Here is a 17,845-nt window from a genome sequence, read left to right on the forward strand (position 1 = left end):
TGTGTTCAAGATCCTTTTGGGGGAAGGGAGAGGGGAACGTGCACTGGCCATGTGTTACAACTGAGAGAAAATCTAACAGCCGTTTTTAAAGGCTCAACCCCAATCCCAGGTGCTGAAAAACCAGAGGCTGAGGGAGATGTGTGAGCTTCCACCTCAGTGTTTTACTGAGACCAGTGTTGGCGCAGATGAGGCACACGGAATCCAGCTCCATTCCCTAGAAGCCATCCACAAGGTTTTCCTTGTAGACATCATCGCTGTAGACAATCTGGGTCCTCTTGTCCCGGTGGCAACCCTTAGGGCTGTTCTGGACAGCTGGGGAAGGAGGAAAGGATTGGCTGAGTTCTGAAGCACTGCGTCTGAGCACTACTGAGGCCAGAGACTCTTCCAGCTCCCTCCTGGCCTCTGGCCCTTGGAAGCCCAATTTCAATGCTGCCCTCTGGTGGCCAGGATGGCCTGGCTCCCTTCAGCCCCCTCAGGGCTACCGACCCAGCCCTGAAGCAAGGAGCCTATGCTGTTACTGCGGCCCATGCAGATACCGTAACGGATATTTGGTTCTTAGAATCATCCCAGATATTATTGTTGAGACAACTGAATGATGTTAACCCACTAGAAAATCTCCGTAGGCCTTTGTTGACATGCTAGTCATTTTCTTGTTCCTTCCTTTCGTCTGGAGGGCCGCTCTTGCTCTGAACACACCTTTCTGCCTACTCCTTTGCCAGGAAAACCAACAGGTATAGTGGGCTATTTGCACTAAACTAAGAAATGCTACTGGCCCCAGTGGGAGAACCATTCTGGGTGCAGCTTTGACCCAAAGTATTCTCCCTCAAGCCTCAAGCTGTTCCCTCCCCTTCTTTTTTCCTCCCTACGCTGACGTGTCCCTCTCTTCACCCCTTCTCCAAGGATTTCATCCCTGCCATTCTGGGGCTAGAGTGACTCACCCCAAACCAGCCTCCATTCTCTTGGATCTCTCTGCACCCTGACACCGCTGATCACTCCCCTGCTTCCAAAGCTTGGGTCCTTTGGCTTTAATGGCTGCTCCCTGAATATTCCCCATGCCAAGGCCTGGGTAATTCTTTTCCCCAAATTCAGTCTCCCGTGAGGATACTACCATTTTGCAGCCACTCTGTGATACAGGGGACTCTGATCCATGTTTTCATTCTTCACTTCACACCTAAATAAGTTCCAGATCTCTAATTTCAAATGCTTATTTTATAAAACCAACTACACTCCATCTCAAAATGAACAAAGCCATGTGAGATGCTCATCTTCTTCACCAATCTCCCTTACTTCTACTTTCTTCCCTATTCCAGTTACTGCTTTGGGAGTTGTTGTCTCAATCTTTTCCTCTCCATCTTCTCCCACCTCTAACTGACAGAAGGCCTGACAATTCTCATTCCCATTCCACGGCCTCCACACAGATCCAGGCCTCTATCACCTCTATGGGATCCTGGGACATGCAGGGGAACAAACAGAAGGGGTGAGCTGTGGGGAATGGGATGAAGGAGGAGGAATCCGTTCTTACCAAGGGAGCCCCAGACAGACTTGCCAGTGGCAGCATCCAGCATGGGCTGTTTGCGGGCAATGCTGACTTTGAGCTGTACGGACTCCACCTGGGTCCCGTTGAGCTGGGGCAGAAGAGGGGAGGAAGCAAAGGATGGGGGGACACACTGCAGACCAAGCAAAGGAGGAATTCCAACAGTTGCCACCCTAGAAATAGACTGAGTGAGGATCTGAGAATACGTTTCTCATGTGACTAGGAAGAGACTTTCTCTGTCAATAGGAAATGATTTTCTCCTGGCTCCCAGTATTTTAAAGAGAAAACATGAAGATAGCAGGAGGGATGGGAAGAACAGATCTGGGAAGTCCCAACCTCAGCGACGGCCTGATCTGCTGACTCCATCTTTTCATAGGTGACGAAGGCACAGCTGGGATGAGAGAAAACAGGGTCAGTAGGTGGCCTATGGGCTCTTGTGGACCCAACCAAACGCAGGCCTCACAGGCCGCTGGAGATAGGCCAGTGTTCTTCCCTCAAACCCAGGTTCTCCCAGGACTTATCATCTTGCCCCACAGTCATCCTTACTTTCTGGGTGGGTCCATGGAGAGGTCAATGATGTTTCCAAAGGGAGAGAAGGCCCCACGGAGGAGGGTGGGCGTCATGTCTTCTCCATATACATAGAGAGTATTCCCCTTCCGAGGGGCCCTGCGTTCAGGGAACGAATCCGACCCTGTGGGATCAGGAGTCACAGTCACAAGATGCAACCCGCCTCAGCCTCTGCTTTAAGAGGCCACTTTGGGAGGACTCGCCTAAACCCTTTCACTTCTCCCACCAGCCCAGATCACTTACTGCGGAAAGGGCCCTCTCGTTCTCGATCGCGGTCCCTGTCCCGATCGCGGTCCCTGTCCCGATCTCGGTCCCTGTCCCGATCGCGGTCCCTGTCCCGATCGCGGTCTCGATCCCGTTCCCGATCTCGGTCTCGATCCCGTTCCCGATCTCGGTCTCTGTCCCGGTTCCGCTCATGACTGTGGTCCCGGCTGCGGCTTCGGGGAGGGGAGGCTGAGGAGTGGGCACCACCACGTTCTTCATAGCCCCAGTCAAAGCTTCGAGGGGGACCATCACCAGCGCCTGGGCCCTCTGCCTCTTCCCCATCTGGCCCCAGTTCCCGAAGCCGATCACTGGAAGACACAAAACTGGAGAGAGGCAGACAGTGAGGATCAAACGGGGTCTTCACCTTAACTTCCCAGACCCTGTGGAGACTTAACACCCCCTCTGAAGCCCCAGTTCCTTCCACTCCAGCCCTAAACCTCCCAAGGATCCAGGCAGTCAACCCTCCCCCACTCCCTCCAATTGGGATCCAGTCCTCTCTCTAGCTCTCTAACCTCTCATACAGAGATTTCCTCTGGGGGCGTCTGGACGACTGCAAAAGAAACCACGGACAGTTAAGATGAGTCCTAGTTGCTGGCATGTGGCCCCAAATATGTGGGTCTCTCATCTTCCTCATTCCCCAGGCCTCCAGGGACAGAGAACTGGGAACCATACCTCCTGCAGATCGTCATCGGCAGATATGCTCCTTTGGAACGGCTGGAAAGTGGGGACTGGCCCCTTCTCAGGGTCCTGGGAAGATTGTAGAGATCTACTTCAATGTGAGAGCAGGAGGCAGCCTAACCGTGTGATAAGTGGTTCCTCTTCCCTCACCCTCTTCTTGGTTTCTTCTGGCCTCTTTCTTCTCCTTTAATTCCTTTGTGCATTTCTTATTTGATTATGTATCTTTTGTAAATGACCTAACACACACTTAAGAGTATTTAGCTTATCTGTAGGTTTCTTGAACCCGCTGACATCTTCAACCTGTTCAACTCCTCAGAATGACAAAACCCAGGAGCTCAAATATGTGGTAGATTAAAGCCACAGAGCGTGTAAAATGGAGAACTGAGAAGTCAGCCAGTGTCTTCACTTTACAGATAAGACATCTGAAGTTCAGACCTGTATGACAATTTGCCCATGACTGAATAGATGTTATTTTTCCCCTAAATTTTACCTCCATTCCAACTTGGAAAGATGCCCTCTGAAGTCAAGGGTCCCCTGAACAATCTTTCTGTTTGTGCTCACCTTTAACTTCCCCTCTAGGGTTCGAGAACGTTTGAAGCCCGAGTTCTTGGTCTCGGCTTTGATGGCACTGATGGCTCCTGATTTCACCAGCTGCTTTGCCTGCTCTGTTGCGGTGGCTGTGTCCACCACAGGCTGCTCAGACAGGGCTGGAGTGGTGAGGGAAGGGGGCATCATGTGGCCAAGCTGTGGGAGATGTTGGCCCCACGGTGCCCACTCCAGCCTATCCCCATCTCCCCTGTCACTCACAGCGTTTCACACCGCCTTGGCTGGCTGTGCTGCTGCTACTTTGCTTCTTCAGAGCCAGCAATGCCTTTTTCTGGGAACGAGAGTGAGAAGAGAGGGATTGGTGAGGGCCGGTCCCTGGCCCGGTCTGCTCCCAAGGTCCCTGGGCACCTCACTCCAGGGGACACCTTTCTCAGAAAACAATCCAAATAGTGTCCCTGCAGTGGTACGCTGAGGCAGCCCTGCCTCTCACACATGGTCCACTGGATCATCTACAATACCAGCAATACTTAATCTAGCCAAACCACAGTATCCAAAGGCTTTCCAGAGTCTCAGGTTTTTGAAGTTGAAGACAAGGAATTCAACCATGGACCAGAGCCCCAAGATTTAAGCTGCAAGTAAGTACAAGCCTACGTGCCTTTCTCAGGGGCTTCATCCATCCATCCCCTGTATGTTTAACAAGGACACGCCATTACTTTGTAACAGAGGGATGCAAAAGTATGAGACAAAGTTCCTACCGTCGAGAAGCTTACAGCCTGAGAAACAAGATGATTAGAGATAATTATCAAGAATGATTATAAGAGGTGCAGACTGCTTGTAGCTGAAACCAAGTTAAGATTATCTGATGCCAAAATGGCTATTAAACTGGTCCCTGGGTAGAATCTACACAAAACAGATTGAAAGAAAAGGGCATTTTAGACAAAGAAAACAGGATGGCAGAGATGCAGAAATAAGAAGGCTTTGGGAATGCATGTTTTGGGACTAGTGAATAGTTCCATTTGACTAGAAAGGGATGCCAAGGTAAGGCTTTGTTCTATAAACAATGGAAAACCACTTACGGGTTTTGAGAAAAAGAGACAGTTTTGTGTTTTCAGTAGCTCATTTTAATAAGAATGAAGAAAGTCTGTCCAAAAAACCACTGAGAAATTTCTTGAGAAACCATTACAACAGTCTATGTGAGCGTCAGCAAAAACTTGATCTATGATATACAGACGAAAAAGTAAATTACTTCCAAGGAAGAATCAAGAAGACTTGGAAATGTTTGGCTATGCAAAATGTGGAGAAGTCAGAGATGAGATTTTGATTCCAAACACCTGGGAGAACTGGCTGTGTTCACTCCTATTTGGAAGATTAAGAAAAGGAACTAATTTAGGATAGGAAGATGACAGCTGCAACACTGGGTACCTAAGGGCTATCAGTAACAGACTGGATAGAACTGACAAAACAAACTTGGAGACTACCACCTCTTTGGTGGTACTAAAAGCCACGGATAAGGAAGACAACTCCACTGCAGAATGCACAGAAGAGAAGGCACACACCAAGACTCGGGAAAAGCCCAGCTACAAGGCTACGCTGAGAGGAGATATGTCTCCAGGTATGAGCTGGAAGAACCCCCCCATCCCCTCACACTCACCCCAGGTGTTCTCAAGAGTGTAGAGTCTGTGAAAGGTTGGGCCACGCCCCCACACACTCCCTCACCTTTTTCTTGAGTTTGTTGAATTTCTTCTGCAGAGCCTCCTCCTCCTCGCTCAGTCCGGGGGGTATCACCAACATGGTGGCTCCTGGTTCAGGGGCAGGGCCCAAGACATCTTTCTCCACTGTCACCGCCCAGGGTTCACACGCCGTCCACACTGTACCCAACCGCACCCCTCCAGGCCTACCTACTCCTGTCTTTTGCCTCTCCCTATCCCTTGCTTAAACCAGGCTGCCGTCCAAGCCCCCGCTCGTCGGGATCAGCATTCCCTCTTCTCTCCAGCATTCCCTCTTCTCTCCAGCAACCACGGCCACCAGCGCTTTGAGGAACCAAGTGGCCCGGGAAGGGGGAAGCACCCCTTCCGTCGCCAAGACGATGGCATCAGACACCCCCTACCCCCGCTAGGGGTATGGCAACCGCGGGGTCCAAACGGCACAGGAGGCAGTGGAACCCACGCAGCGCTCTCAGAGCAACGAAAAGGGGAAGAAGAGAAGAAGCTCGGAAAAAAGGGGCGAAGGGTGAGAAGGAGACCTTACCTGAGGGGGCGGTAACCGGGGTCCCACGGTCTCGGGCGGCGCCCGCGCGGGCAGCGGAGAGCGGGCTCAGAGCGATGACGTAGCGAGGGGCGGAGAACGCGGTAACCAAGGCGGCCCAGGGCTAGACACTTCCGCCCGGCCGTCCCCTCCAGGCTCAGGTCGGCCTCTCAGTAGCGCTCGTCTTCGTCCCCGGCGGGGGTGTGTGACGGAAGTCGCCTCCACTTCCGCCCGCTCCGGGGCGGGGCTCACTCCACGGCTTCTCGCCGCACTTCCGGTCTGCCCGGCCGTCGCGGTGGCTCCCAGATGATGGAGACCGAGCGACTCGGTGAGGGGGAGGGGGTGGAACGAAGGAGTAGTCCGGGGGTGACCCTTAACCTCTGACCTCTGACCTTCCCCCTGTAGTGCTGCCTCCTCCAGATCCCCTGGATCTGCCCCTTCGGCCGGTGGAGCTGGGATGCACAGGGCGCTGGGAGCTGCTGAATGTGCCTGGGGCTCCAGAGAGCACCGTGAGTGACTTTTGACCCTAACATTGAACTTCAAACCCCCTCCACCACCCTCCTTACTGTTGGACCCTAGCGTAACCTCATTCTTCTGTCTCTGGACTCCTGTCATCTGGGCCTGCCTTGTGCTGGACAGACCCCAGCCCAGTGGACCGGCTGTGGGTCAGAGCTCATGTGAAGACAGAGCAGGGAGTGCTGGGGATACCTGAGCGCTGAGAATTACTCTTTCTAATGTGTCTTTTCTCTTTGGAGTCACCTTGGGTCTCCAAGCACCAAAGCGCTTGTTGACGGCTAGCCTTTGAGGCCCTGACTCATCCTTAGTTTGGGGCCCCCTTTTCCTAAAAGTAGTGATTCTCAAATTTAAGTGTACCTTGTAATTAGTGGCGGGGACTTTTTTTTTTTTACATTTATTTATTTATTTATTTTAAAAAAGATTCTATTTATTTATTTGAGAGAGAGAGAGAATGAGAGAACATGAGAGAGGGGAGGGTCAGAGGGAGAAGCAGACTCCCTGCCGAGCAGGGAGCCCGATGTGGGGCTCGATCCTGGGACTCCAGGATCATGACCTGAACCGAAGGCAGTCGCTTAACCAACTGAGCCACCCAGGCGTCCCAGTGGCAGGGATTTTTTAAAATGCAAATCCTAAGCCCAATCCCAGAGATTGTGAAGTTATTGTATTTTATGTTGCATTGTAACATATTAGTAATCGCTGCTGCAGGTAAATCAGTAGCAGGTAGTTTGCACTGGAAAACAGGACAATCTTTGGAAAACATTGCTTCTGCCCTGGCTGTCCTAGTCGGTCTAAAATGTCTACTGTTTCTGATTGAACACAAATTCCATCACTTTTTTTTTTTTTGTCTGTGTCTTATCTCTTTCCTTACCTAATGCCTCTCATCTTGTCCTTTACCAGCTTCCCCATGGCCTCCCTCCCTGTGCCCCAGATCTGCGGCAGGAAGCAGAGCAGTTGTTTTTGTCATCTCCAGCCTGGTTGCCTCTGCATGGTGTGGAGCACTCCACCCGGTGAGGGGTCTGGACTAGGGAGATAGGCCCCTGAAGGAAACTGGGACAGGAGAGAAAGAACACCTGAAAATTATTTTCCTTTTCTGCAGAAAATGGCAGAGGAAAATGGATCCCTGGTCTCTCCTGGCCACACAGGGGGCCCCAGTGCCCTCCGACCTTCAGGCCCAAAGACACCCAACCACAGGCCAGATTCTGGGCTACAAAGAGGTCAGAGGCCACAAGGGGCAGAATTGGAAAAGGGTCAGAGGAAAGCTCAGCCTCACTGGGGCTGTGGTCTTTTGCCTCAGGTCCTGCTGGAGAATACAAACCTATCGGCTACCACCTCCTTGTCTCTTCGCCGGCCCCCAGGGCCCATCTCCCAGTCCCTGTGGGGGAATCCAACACAGTACCCTTTCTGGCCAGGTGACTTTTGTGGAAATGGAATGGTAGGAGAGGGTGCCCTCCGTTTTCAGGGAAGGGTTCCCCACCCATCCCATAACCTCCCTACCCCATGAGTCCCTATTTGTCCACCCTCTCCCCAGGTGGAATGGATGAGCCCACCATAATAGATCTGAGCACTCGGGAGGAGGCTGAGGAGGAGATAGACTTTGAGCAAGGTGAGGTGGTGTCAGGATGAACCCTTGGGAGTAGGGCTGTGAGTCTGGGTCCTGACACATAGGGGCCCGAGCCTATCATTGGGCTGCTGCTAGCCCTTCTGTGCCTTTGAGACAATTAGGAAAAGGCATCCTTGTCATAACAATCTTTACTGTCACCTCTCGGAAAGTTGTCACAAGTACCCCATTTGCAACGTCTGTGCTGTGAATGGCATCCTGTGGGTTTGAGTAACATGTGACTTGTGTGACATTGTGTAGTAGTGCTGATTCTATCCGTCCTTGTCCTTCAGATCTTCTTACTGTTCCACCTGGCTTCAAGAAAGGTGTGGACTTTGCACCAAAGGGTGAGTTTTAGCTTTGAGATGGGGCAGAGAAGTGGTGCCCTTCTCCTGTAGAACAAAGATGGACGTGACCAGGTTTCCCTTTTTCCCTTGCTCCTCAGATCACCCAGCTCCAGCTCCCAGCTTGCTGAGCCTCAGCCGTTTGTTGGAGCCTCTGGATTTGGGTGGGGGAGATGAGGATGAGAGTGAGGCAGTGGGACAGCCAGGAATTCCCAGAGGGGACACTGTTTCTACCTCCCCTTGCAGTGCTTCCCTGGCCCGAGCAAGCAGCTTGGAGGACCTAGTGTTGAAGGTTGGTGGTTCTGGGCAGTTGAAGCAGGAAAGAAGGGGCCTTATTGGAGGGCTAGGGGTGGGGTGGGGTGGCTTGCTTGGTTAGGTTTAAGACGAAGACTGTAGCGTCTTTTGAGAGGGGTGGTAATGGAGAGCTCTCTGACTGTATCTTTAGCACCCCTACCCATGGCTTTTGCAGGAAGCATCCACAGCTGTATCCCCTCCAGAGCCCCCCAAATCCCTGCCTCAGGAGCAGTGGGCGATTCCTGTGGATGTCACCTCCCCTGTTGGTGATTTCTACCGCCTCATTCCCCAGCTGGCCTTCCAGGTAGGGTGGTCCAGTCCTCACATACTCCCCTACCTCCTGCACACTGTTCCCCTCATCTCCTCTCCCCGCCCAGGCCAGATGCCTTCCAGGTCATTCTTGGGCCTCAGTCCCGGCCTTGCCTTGCTCTGGCATGTCACAGCCACCTTGCGTGCCCCAGGAGCTGGAGGCAGGAGGGCCCTTTTCCCTTCTCCAGCAGCCATCTATTTCGCTCCCCTGCAGTGGGCATTTGAGCCAGATGTGTTCCAGAAGCAGGCCATCCTGCACTTGGAGCGGCATGACTCTGTCTTCGTTGCGGCTCATACATCTGCGGGGAAGACGGTTGTGGCTGAATACGCCATTGCCCTTGCCCAGAAACACATGACGCGGTACAGGTCCCCTCCCCTGCCTCCCCTTCCACCAGCTAGTCCTGGGTTCTCCTGCACCCTTTCTGCTTGTCATCCCTTTCCACCTCTTCCTCATCCTTCAGATGAGAGGTTTGGGGAGAAACCGAGATGGGGCCTGGAGCGAAGCAGGAAGGTGCGGTGGGGAGAGCGGTTGGAAGACCTGCGTTAGCTTTGGAAGGGGTCGGACTACACAGTTTCTGTGGGGTTGTGTCATGCAGGAGACTGTGAGGGCAGTTTGGGGGAAGAAGGGGGGCTCCTGAGCTCTGGCATGTCTCTGGGAGGGCTCAGGGTGGAAGAGGCGGTGCCACCCAGGAGGCTGTGGAGGGACTGACCGGCTGATTCCACGCCCTCTTCCCAGCACCATTTACACGTCGCCCATCAAGGCCCTGAGCAACCAGAAGTTCCGAGACTTTCGAAACACATTCGGGGATGTGGGATTGCTCACTGGGGATGTACAGCTGCACCCAGAGGCCTCCTGTCTCATTATGACCACAGAGATCCTTCGGTGAGAGATAGGTACTCAAGACGGGTGGATTTTTGGTCAGGAAGGTGAGGCTGCTCTGGACAGCATGTTGACTGAGAACAGGGTGGAGTCAGGAGCCACTGGGGAGTCAGCCTTTGGCCTCTCCTCCCCAGCTCCATGCTGTACAGCGGCTCAGATGTCATCCGGGACCTGGAGTGGGTCATCTTTGATGAGGTTCACTACATCAATGATGCTGAGGTAGGAGGCGTGGGGGGCCCCAAACTCCAGCAGTCCTCTCCTGTGGGCCTAGATCACACACCTTTGGGGACCTTACTGCCTTCTTTGCCCCCAAATGGAACCCTTTGCGCTTCCCTAAGGGCAGAAGGGCAGCCCCCTCTGAGCTGCCTGTGACCGGTCTTCTCTCTCTGTGCCCAGCGTGGGGTTGTGTGGGAGGAGGTGCTCATCATGCTCCCTGACCACGTCTCCATCATCCTTCTGAGTGCTACCGTCCCCAACGCCCTCGAGTTCGCCGACTGGATTGGGTGAGATGCGTGCCTTGGGATGCTTGGGTGGACGGGGCTGCGACACTCCTTGGTTGGGGGAGGGGGTGAAGACTTCCGCAGTGAGGAGAGTGGTCAGGTCTTGAGGGTGGACAGGAGGAAGGGGTGGTCAGGGCATATGTCCGACTCGAGTGGCTGCATGACCCCACTTGGGTCCAGAGCATTTTGTGCATTGGGAGGTGGGATAATGGGACAGCCTTCCAGTCTGGCTCCCAGAAAAGACTGGGTGAAGCCAGAGGGGCAGTGTGGTGGGGATGTGCATCCCTTCCTGCACTCTCGCCCCTGATCTGCTGTCTTCTCCCCCTCAGGCGACTCAAACGTCGCCAGATCTATGTGATCAGCACTGTTGCGCGCCCCGTTCCCTTGGAGCATTATCTCTTCACGGGGAACAGCCCCAAGACCCAGGGGGAGCTCTTTCTGTTGCTGGACTCCCGAGGCGCCTTCCACACAAAGGGGTAAGCTGGAGATGGGGCAGAGTCAGCGCTGGGTCCACTGGGTGTGACTGATCACCGATCCTCCCCGTGCCCCAGGTACTATGCAGCTGTGGAGGCCAAGAAGGAGCGGATGAGCAAACATGCCCAGACCTTTGGGGCCAAACAGCCCACGCATCAGGGGGGGCCTGCACAGGTGAGAACAGGCAGGCTTTGTACCTGCTACCACCTGTATCAACTCTGTCCATTCTTCCTGCGTTCTCCAGAGGTTTGGACTTGAGCTTTGAACACTGTCCGACTTGACATGTTTCACCTCCCCTCACTTTGGCCCTGACTGGTTCAGGGACTCAACCTTTGCCCCTTTCTGCCCCCTTCCCCAGGATCGCGGTGTGTACCTATCCCTCCTGGCCTCCCTCCGCACCCGTGCACAGCTGCCCGTGGTGGTGTTCACCTTCTCCCGGGGTCGCTGTGATGAGCAAGCCTCGGGCCTCACCTCCCTTGACCTCACCACAAGTTCAGAGAAGAGTGAGATTCACCTCTTCCTACAGCGCTGCCTTGCTCGCCTCCGTGGCTCTGACCGCCAGCTGCCCCAGGTGTGGATGGGGGGTCTTGGAGACTGGTGGGGAGAGGATTCTCCACCACCTTATTCCTGACCATGGGCCTCGGCTCCCTGCAGGTCCTACACATGTCCGAGCTTCTGCACCGTGGCCTGGGTGTGCACCACAGTGGCATCCTGCCTATTCTTAAAGAGATCGTGGAGATGCTCTTCAGTCGAGGCCTGGTCAAGGTACACGCACTGGTAGAAGGGGGACTCCTCAGAGCACTCGCTGCTCCCTTCAGGGCTGCCCAGAGCGTGGAGGGGCAGAGCTTTAGACAAGACAGTGCGGTGGTTAAGAACTTGGGCTCTGGGTCCGGATTGCCTGCATGTGAATCCCAGCTCCACTACTTACTCGCTGTGTGACCTCAGGCAAATTCCTTAACCTTCCTGAACTTTAGCTTTCCCATCTTAAAATGGAGAGGCACAAGATAGGTATGGCAGTATTCAGAAGAGAAACCCAAAAAGCTAGCAAGTGTCTGAAAAGTTATTAGTCATCAGAAAAATGCAAATTAAAATACTCAACAAGAAATGACTTTACAGCGGCGCCTGGGTGGCTCAGTCGTTAAGCGTCTCCCTTCGGTTCAGGTCATGATCCCAGGGTCCTGGGATTGAGCCCTGCATCGGGCTCCCTGCTTGGCGGGAAGCCTGCTTCTCTCTCTCCCACTCCCCCTGCTTGTGTTCTCTCTCTCGCTGTGTCTCTTTCTGTCAAATAAATAAATACAGTCTTTAAAAAAAAGAAATGACTTTATAGCTACGAGATTGGCAACGTTTAGGAAACTGGCTAACGCCAGGTATTGCCAGACATTGGAGACTATAGGATTATAGGAACCCTCATATAGATGTAGCCAGTCTGGAGTGCATCTGGCATTCTTGAGGCAAAAATATATATAATATATTCTTTGACCCTAAATTCCATTTCTGGGTATATAGTGCAAAGAAGTTCCCACCCTGGTCTATGAGTGAAAATGTCCACTCTTCTTTGTTGGCTATAATCTTGTGGTTGGGTGCTGGTGGCACCAAGGTGCCCTCCCTGTTAGAGCGGGTAGGTAACTGTCTGGGATGCGCCGCACAGTGCTCTGCAGCAGTGGGAAACAATGGATTAGTTATAACCACAGGAACAGTCAGGGGTGTTGAAAATACTGTGGCGGAAAGCAGAAAAGAAAACGTGAGATGCATGATTGCCTTTATTTTGTTACTACTTTTTATTTGAGTATAGTTGACACACAATGTTTCATTAGTTTCAGGTGTACAGCGTGGTAATTCGTTTTCTGATTATATAGTGAGCGTAAGTTTACATGGTATGCCGTGCTCACCACAAGTGTGACTACCGTCCTTCACCATACGTTGCTGTTATAATGTCATTGACTCTATTCCTTATGCTGTGCCTTCTGTGCCTGTGACTTCTTCATTCCATGACTGGAAGCCTCTATCTCCCACTCCCCTTCACCCATTTTGTCCATCTCCCCACCCCCTTCCGTCTGGCAACTGTCTGTTCTCTGTATTTATAGGTCTGATTCTGCTGGTTTGTTTCTTTATTCATTTGTTTTGTTTTTTAGATTCCACATGAGTGAAATCATATGGTATTTGTCCTCAGTCTGACTTATTTCACTTAGCATACATACTGTGCTGTGGGTCCACCCATATTGTCACAGATGGCAAGATCTCGTCCTTTTTAATAGTCCAATACACACTCCACATCTTCTTTATCTATTCATGTATTGATAGACACTTGGGTTGTGTCCATATCTTGGTTATTGTAAATAGTGCTACAATAAACATAGGAGTGCATATATCTTTTTTTTTTTTTATTTTTATTATTTAGAGAGTTGTGGGGGAGGGACAGAGGGAGAGAGAATCTTAAGCAGGCTCCGTGCCCAGCGCAGAGCCCAATGCGGGGCCGACTCAGGGCTTGATCTCACAACCCTGAGATCGTGACCTGAGCCAAAATCGAGTCGGACGCTTAACCAACTGAGCCACCTAGGCGCCCTATCATATATCTTCTTGAATTAGGGTATAACTGCCTTTAACGTGGATTATAAATTCACGCACTCAAAACAGGATATAATCTGCAAGAATACATTCACACAAAAAGATACTCTACGCTGGGATGATTGATGGTGCGGGGGATGGGAGTGAGCTATGGGGGTTATAAGAAAAGAAGTAGAGGGGCGCCTGGGTGGCTCAATCGGTTAAGCATTTGCCTTCGGCTCAGGTCATGATCCCAGGGTCCTGGGATCGAGCCCCGCGTCGGGCTCCCTGCTCTGCGGGAAGTCTGCTTCTCCCTCTCCCCCGTCTGCTGCACCCCCTGCTTGTGCGTGCGCTCTCTCTGTCAAATAAATAAATAAAATCTTAAAAAAAAAAAAAAGTAGATAATTATATAGATAAGATGAGGAAAATACAGTGCTTGGGCTATAGATTTGCCCTGAAAGTTAAGTGAGATCCTGTGAGTTAACCGTCTGGGACCATGCCTGGTGCTTACTTAGCCTCAGCTACAAAGTAGGGTGCACTTGACCAGGGCTGGGTGTCAGTGTTGAACCTCTTTGTTGAACTCTTTTCCCCCATCAGGTCTTGTTTGCCACAGAAACCTTTGCCATGGGTGTAAACATGCCTGCCCGAACGGTGGTGTTTGACTCCATGCGGAAGCACGATGGCTCCACCTTCCGGGACCTGCTCCCTGGAGAGTATGTGCAGATGGCAGGCCGGGCAGGCCGGAGGGGCCTGGACCCCACAGGCACTGTCATCCTGCTCTGCAAGGGCCGTGTGCCTGAGATGGCAGACCTGCACCGCATGATGATGGTGAGCCAGGGTGGTATGAGGCTGAGCTGGGAGGGCCCCAGCTCTGGGCACCTGCTGAATTCTCTCTTCCAACCCTCTTCCCCTCTCCTTTCTTTCCACAGTTGACCCTTGAACAGTGTAGGGCTAGGGGCACTGACCTCCCGCACAGTCAGATATCCATGTATAACTTTTGACTCCTGAAAAACTACTAATAGCCTATGCTGTTGGCTCGAAGCTTTACTGGTAACAGACGATCAACACCTATATGTTGATCAACATACCTATATGTATGTTGTATGTGTTATATGTTGTGTTCTTGCAATAAAGCTGGAAATGAGAAAATGTTATGAAAGAAATTATAGGAAAGAGAAAATACTTATGGGACTATACAATATTTATTGAATATAATCCATGTGTAAGTAAACCCACGAAGTTCAAACCCATGGTGTTCAAGGGTCAACTGTACGTTTTTCTTTTGCCTGGGAGAAACCAAGGTCAGAATGAGCATATCTGAGGATTAGACTGAATGTCATCTCTAGTCTTTTGTCACTGTGAAGACAGAGCTAGGTAGAACCTTTGAGGGTCTCTTTAGTTTTTTCCCTTTATTTTGCAGAGAAGGCGAGTAAGCAGTTTGTCTAGGGTCCCATGGTTGTAGAGTGGGGACGAGATCTGCTAGGAGTGGAACTGGTCCCCAGAGGGCTGGCTGGGGAGCAGCTGGTCCCCCCCACCGACCCCCCCAAGTCTCACTGGCTTCTCTGACCCGGCCCAGGGGAAGCCGTCACAGCTGCAGTCCCAGTTCCGACTCACGTACACCATGATCCTGAACCTGCTGCGGGTGGATGCCCTTAGGGTGGAGGACATGATGAAGAGGAGCTTCTCTGAGTTTCCATCCCGCAAGGACAGTAAGGTGAGGAGTTTGGGATGACCAGTATACTGGGCAGGCTGTTGGGACAAGGGAAGCCAGGCTGGAAAGGGCGGACATCTAGAGATCAGGGGGTGCAGGTGGGGAGGGTGGCACACTGGGCTTGGAGACTGTCCTTTCACACCTCCCCCCACTTCCGCCCAGGCCCATGAACAGGCTTTAGCTGAACTGACCAAGAGACTGGGGGCCTTGGAGGAACCTGACACGACTGGCCAACTGGTTGACCTGCCTGAGTATTACAGCTGGGGGGAGGAACTGACAGAGACCCGGAGCCTGATCCAGGTGAGTGTTGGGGGGGGTGATGGAGGAAGGGGGGAAGAGAATGTGACACTCTGGGTGCTCCTGAACCTAATCCCAGCCTAGTCTCTGTGTCCCTGTGATGCTTCCTTCATTCTCCCCTTTGTGCGCGTCCCCACTCTTCAGCGACGCATCATGGAGTCTGTGAATGGGCTCAAGTCTCTCTCAGCGGGAAGGGTAGTGGTTGTGAAGAATCAGGAGTATCACAACACATTGGGTGTGATCCTGCAGGTGAGGGCAATGGAAACTTGGACCCTGGAGGGAGGGAGCGGGGGGGAGGGTGAGGGAGGAGGCAGCCCTATCTCCATTTTCCCCACTTGGCTGGGGGCATTTGTAGTCACAACAGTGTACTCATATGCCCCCTTGCTCTCCTTTCCTTTTGTCACCCCTTTGTGCCTACCTCCTTGTCCCCTTCTGAAGACTGTTCTGACTGACTTGGTTAGCAGTCCATGTTGGTGGGCTCCACAGTTGCTCCGTGATCCCTGCCTGAGGGTGGGGATCTGCTCTCTGCACTCTGTCTTTGATGTCTGCTCCTTACATTGCCCTGGCCTGGCCTCCCCCCCTTCCCTAGGTCTCCTCAAACTCCACCAACAGGGTATTTACCACCTTAGTCTTGTGTGATAAGCCTGTGTGTGAGGACCCACAGGAGAGGGCACCAGCCACCCCAGATGTGCCCTACCCCGATGATCTTGTGGGATTCAAGCTGTTCCTGCCTGAAGGTGAACATGGGGCAGATGTCCAGGTTCCTGACAGCAGTGCGGGCCAGATGCCTGGGTCCACGGTAACGTTTGACCCTGCTCTCCCCTTTCCCAGGGCCCTGTGACCACACAGTGGCCAAGCTCCAGCCAGGAGATGTGGCCGCCATCACCACCAAGGTGCTCCGGGTGAATGGGGAGAAGATCTTGGAGGACTTCAGCAAGAGGCTGCAACCAAAATTCAAGTCAGAGATGCTGGAGGGATCCTTTTTCTGGGGAGGGACCATGTAGTGGGGTGTGGGGAGGTGTGGCTGGGGTGTCGGGGGCTTCTGTGGAAGAAAAGACTCTGCCCTAGGTTTCAAGACTTTGCTCCTTCCTCAGGAAGGATCCTCCCATTGCAGCCGTGACCACTGCTGTGCAGGAACTGCTGCGTCTGGCTCAGGCCTATCCAGCGGGACCCCCTACCCTTGACCCTGTCAATGACCTGCAGCTCAAGGATGTGTCAGTGGTAGAGGGGGGGCTCCGGGCCCGCAAGCTGGAGGAGCTGATCTGGGGGGCTCAGTGTGTGCACAGCCCCCGCTTCTCTGCCCAGGTAGGGTCCTGGACGCCAGCTCCCAAGCTGAGAGGTGTGTGTGTGCGGGGGTGCGGGTTTCCCTTCTGGTCCCTTGTAGACCAGCCAGCCCCATCTCTGCCCTCGTCCTTGGTGCCCTCCTGCCTTGGGGCACGGGGAAGGCTAACGCGCTTCTGCTGGTGGCTCTCTGCAGTACCTGAAACTGCAGGAGCGAATGCGGATACAGAAGGAGATGGAGCGACTACGCTTCCTGCTGTCGGATCAGTCACTGCTGCTGCTCCCAGAGTACCACCAGCGAGCAGAGGTGGGAGGGGCAGCCGTGGGGGGCGGGGGGCTAGTGAGGGAGAAGATAGCAGGCTCCCAACACCTACCATCTTTCTTCAGGTGCTCCGAACCCTGGGTTATGTAGACGAGGCAGGCACTGTGAAGCTGGCGGGGCGGGTGGCTTGTGCCATGAGCAGCCATGAGCTCCTCCTCACTGAGCTCATGTTCGACAACGCTCTGAGTGCCCTGCGGCCAGAGGAGATTGCGGCCCTACTCTCCGGCCTGGTCTGCCAGAGCCCTGGGGACCCCGGGGAGCAGCTCCCAAGCACCCTCAAACAGGTATGGGACACCCACCCCACTTCCCCCCTCTTGGCTATGGCATTCCCAGTCCCCATTTCCAAGTGACCCCCTCCAGCCCTGTTAAGTGCCTCTAAGAGCTGGCATGCCTTCTTCCTTGACCTGGGCCTCCTTACTCCTGGAGAAGGAAGGCAGAGTCTGAGCCTCTCCTTCCCCATCTGCAGGGAGTGGAACGTGTCCGGGCTGTGGCCAAGCGGATTGGTGAGGTCCAGGTGGCCTGTGGCCTGAACCAGACAGTGGAGGAATTTGTGGGGGAGCTGAATTTTGGGCTGGTCGAGGTTGTGTACGAGTGGGCCCGGGGCATGGTGAGTAACTGGGGTTTTGTGGACGGCTGGTTGGGGAGAGGCTGCCCAGGTCTACCACATTCAGTCCTCACCCTGCTTCCCCCACAGCCCTTCTCTGAACTGGCGGGGCTGTCAGGGACCCCTGAGGGCCTGGTGGTCCGCTGCATCCAGCGCCTGGCCGAGATGTGTCGCTCGCTGAGGGGGGCAGCCCGCCTCGTAGGCGAGCCTGTGCTAGGTGCCAAGATGGAGACGGCAGCTACCTTACTACGGAGGGACATCGTCTTTGCGGCCAGCCTGTACACTCAGTGAATTCTGTGTAAAAATGTAGTAATAAAACAGCAAGCCACCTGCGTGTAC

The 17,845-nt window shown here is 53.3% G+C and overlaps 2 protein-coding genes across 3 annotated transcripts; one reads left to right on the forward strand and one right to left on the reverse strand.

Annotated features, from left to right (window-relative positions):
* Positions 1 to 5,987, reverse strand: NELFE (negative elongation factor complex member E). Of its 2 annotated transcripts, none has more exons than XM_006736228.3 (11): positions 5,837 to 5,987; positions 5,306 to 5,388; positions 3,851 to 3,920; positions 3,605 to 3,750; positions 3,038 to 3,112; positions 2,878 to 2,915; positions 2,345 to 2,688; positions 2,081 to 2,225; positions 1,871 to 1,925; positions 1,523 to 1,625; positions 1 to 312 (listed from the first exon to the last, which is right to left on the reverse strand). In XM_006736228.3, the coding sequence occupies exons 2-11, from the start codon at positions 5,378 to 5,380 to the stop codon at positions 215 to 217; spliced, it is 1,149 nt and encodes a 382-aa protein (XP_006736291.1). In that variant the 5' UTR covers positions 5,381 to 5,388; positions 5,837 to 5,987; the 3' UTR covers positions 1 to 214. The 2 variants fall into 2 exon arrangements, with proteins under 2 accessions (XP_006736291.1, XP_081684057.1); XM_081827931.1 differs by lacking the exon at positions 5,837 to 5,987 and adding an exon at positions 5,488 to 5,807.
* A 36-nt stretch (positions 5,988 to 6,023) lies between these two features.
* SKIC2 (SKI2 subunit of superkiller complex) lies at positions 6,024 to 17,838 on the forward strand. Its single transcript, XM_081827919.1, has 28 exons — positions 6,024 to 6,161; positions 6,239 to 6,342; positions 7,247 to 7,356; positions 7,446 to 7,563; positions 7,644 to 7,758; positions 7,878 to 7,952; positions 8,240 to 8,293; positions 8,392 to 8,582; positions 8,760 to 8,888; positions 9,108 to 9,253; positions 9,630 to 9,776; positions 9,908 to 9,992; positions 10,170 to 10,276; positions 10,603 to 10,749; positions 10,825 to 10,921; positions 11,106 to 11,318; positions 11,402 to 11,512; positions 13,889 to 14,119; positions 14,868 to 15,005; positions 15,165 to 15,302; positions 15,444 to 15,548; positions 15,889 to 16,036; positions 16,131 to 16,257; positions 16,394 to 16,604; positions 16,777 to 16,887; positions 16,968 to 17,186; positions 17,369 to 17,509; positions 17,597 to 17,838. Exons 1-28 carry the CDS (start codon positions 6,140 to 6,142, stop codon positions 17,795 to 17,797), a joined length of 3,741 nt encoding a protein of 1,246 aa, XP_081684045.1. The 5' UTR covers positions 6,024 to 6,139; the 3' UTR covers positions 17,798 to 17,838.
* The last annotated feature ends 7 nt before the right edge of the window (positions 17,839 to 17,845 follow it).

This window comes from Leptonychotes weddellii, chromosome 8 (genome assembly GCF_054177405.1).
Source record: "Leptonychotes weddellii isolate Sample4059 chromosome 8, ASM5417740v2, whole genome shotgun sequence".
NCBI lineage: Eukaryota > Metazoa > Chordata > Mammalia > Carnivora > Phocidae > Leptonychotes > Leptonychotes weddellii.

Excerpts from the sequence above, each read along its gene's own strand:
- SKIC2 (XM_081827919.1), top strand. The coding sequence starts at position 6,140 with ATGATGGAGACCGAGCGACTCG. Across the intron at positions 6,343-7,246 it reads CTGGGGCTCCAGAGAGCACC|CTTCCCCATGGCCTCCCTCC; the intron begins GTGAGTGACTTT and ends GTCCTTTACCAG. Across the intron at positions 8,583-8,759 it reads TGGAGGACCTAGTGTTGAAG|GAAGCATCCACAGCTGTATC; the intron begins GTTGGTGGTTCT and ends TGGCTTTTGCAG.
- NELFE (XM_006736228.3), bottom strand. The coding sequence starts at position 5,380 with ATGTTGGTGATACCCCCCGGACTGAGCGAGGAGGAGGAGGCTCTGCAG. Across the intron at positions 3,751-3,850 it reads CCAAGGCGGTGTGAAACGCT|CCCTGTCTGAGCAGCCTGTG; the intron begins GTGAGTGACAGG and ends TCACCACTCCAG. Across the intron at positions 2,689-2,877 it reads AGGAAATCTCTGTATGAGAG|TTTTGTGTCTTCCAGTGATC; the intron begins GTTAGAGAGCTA and ends GCCTCTCTCCAG.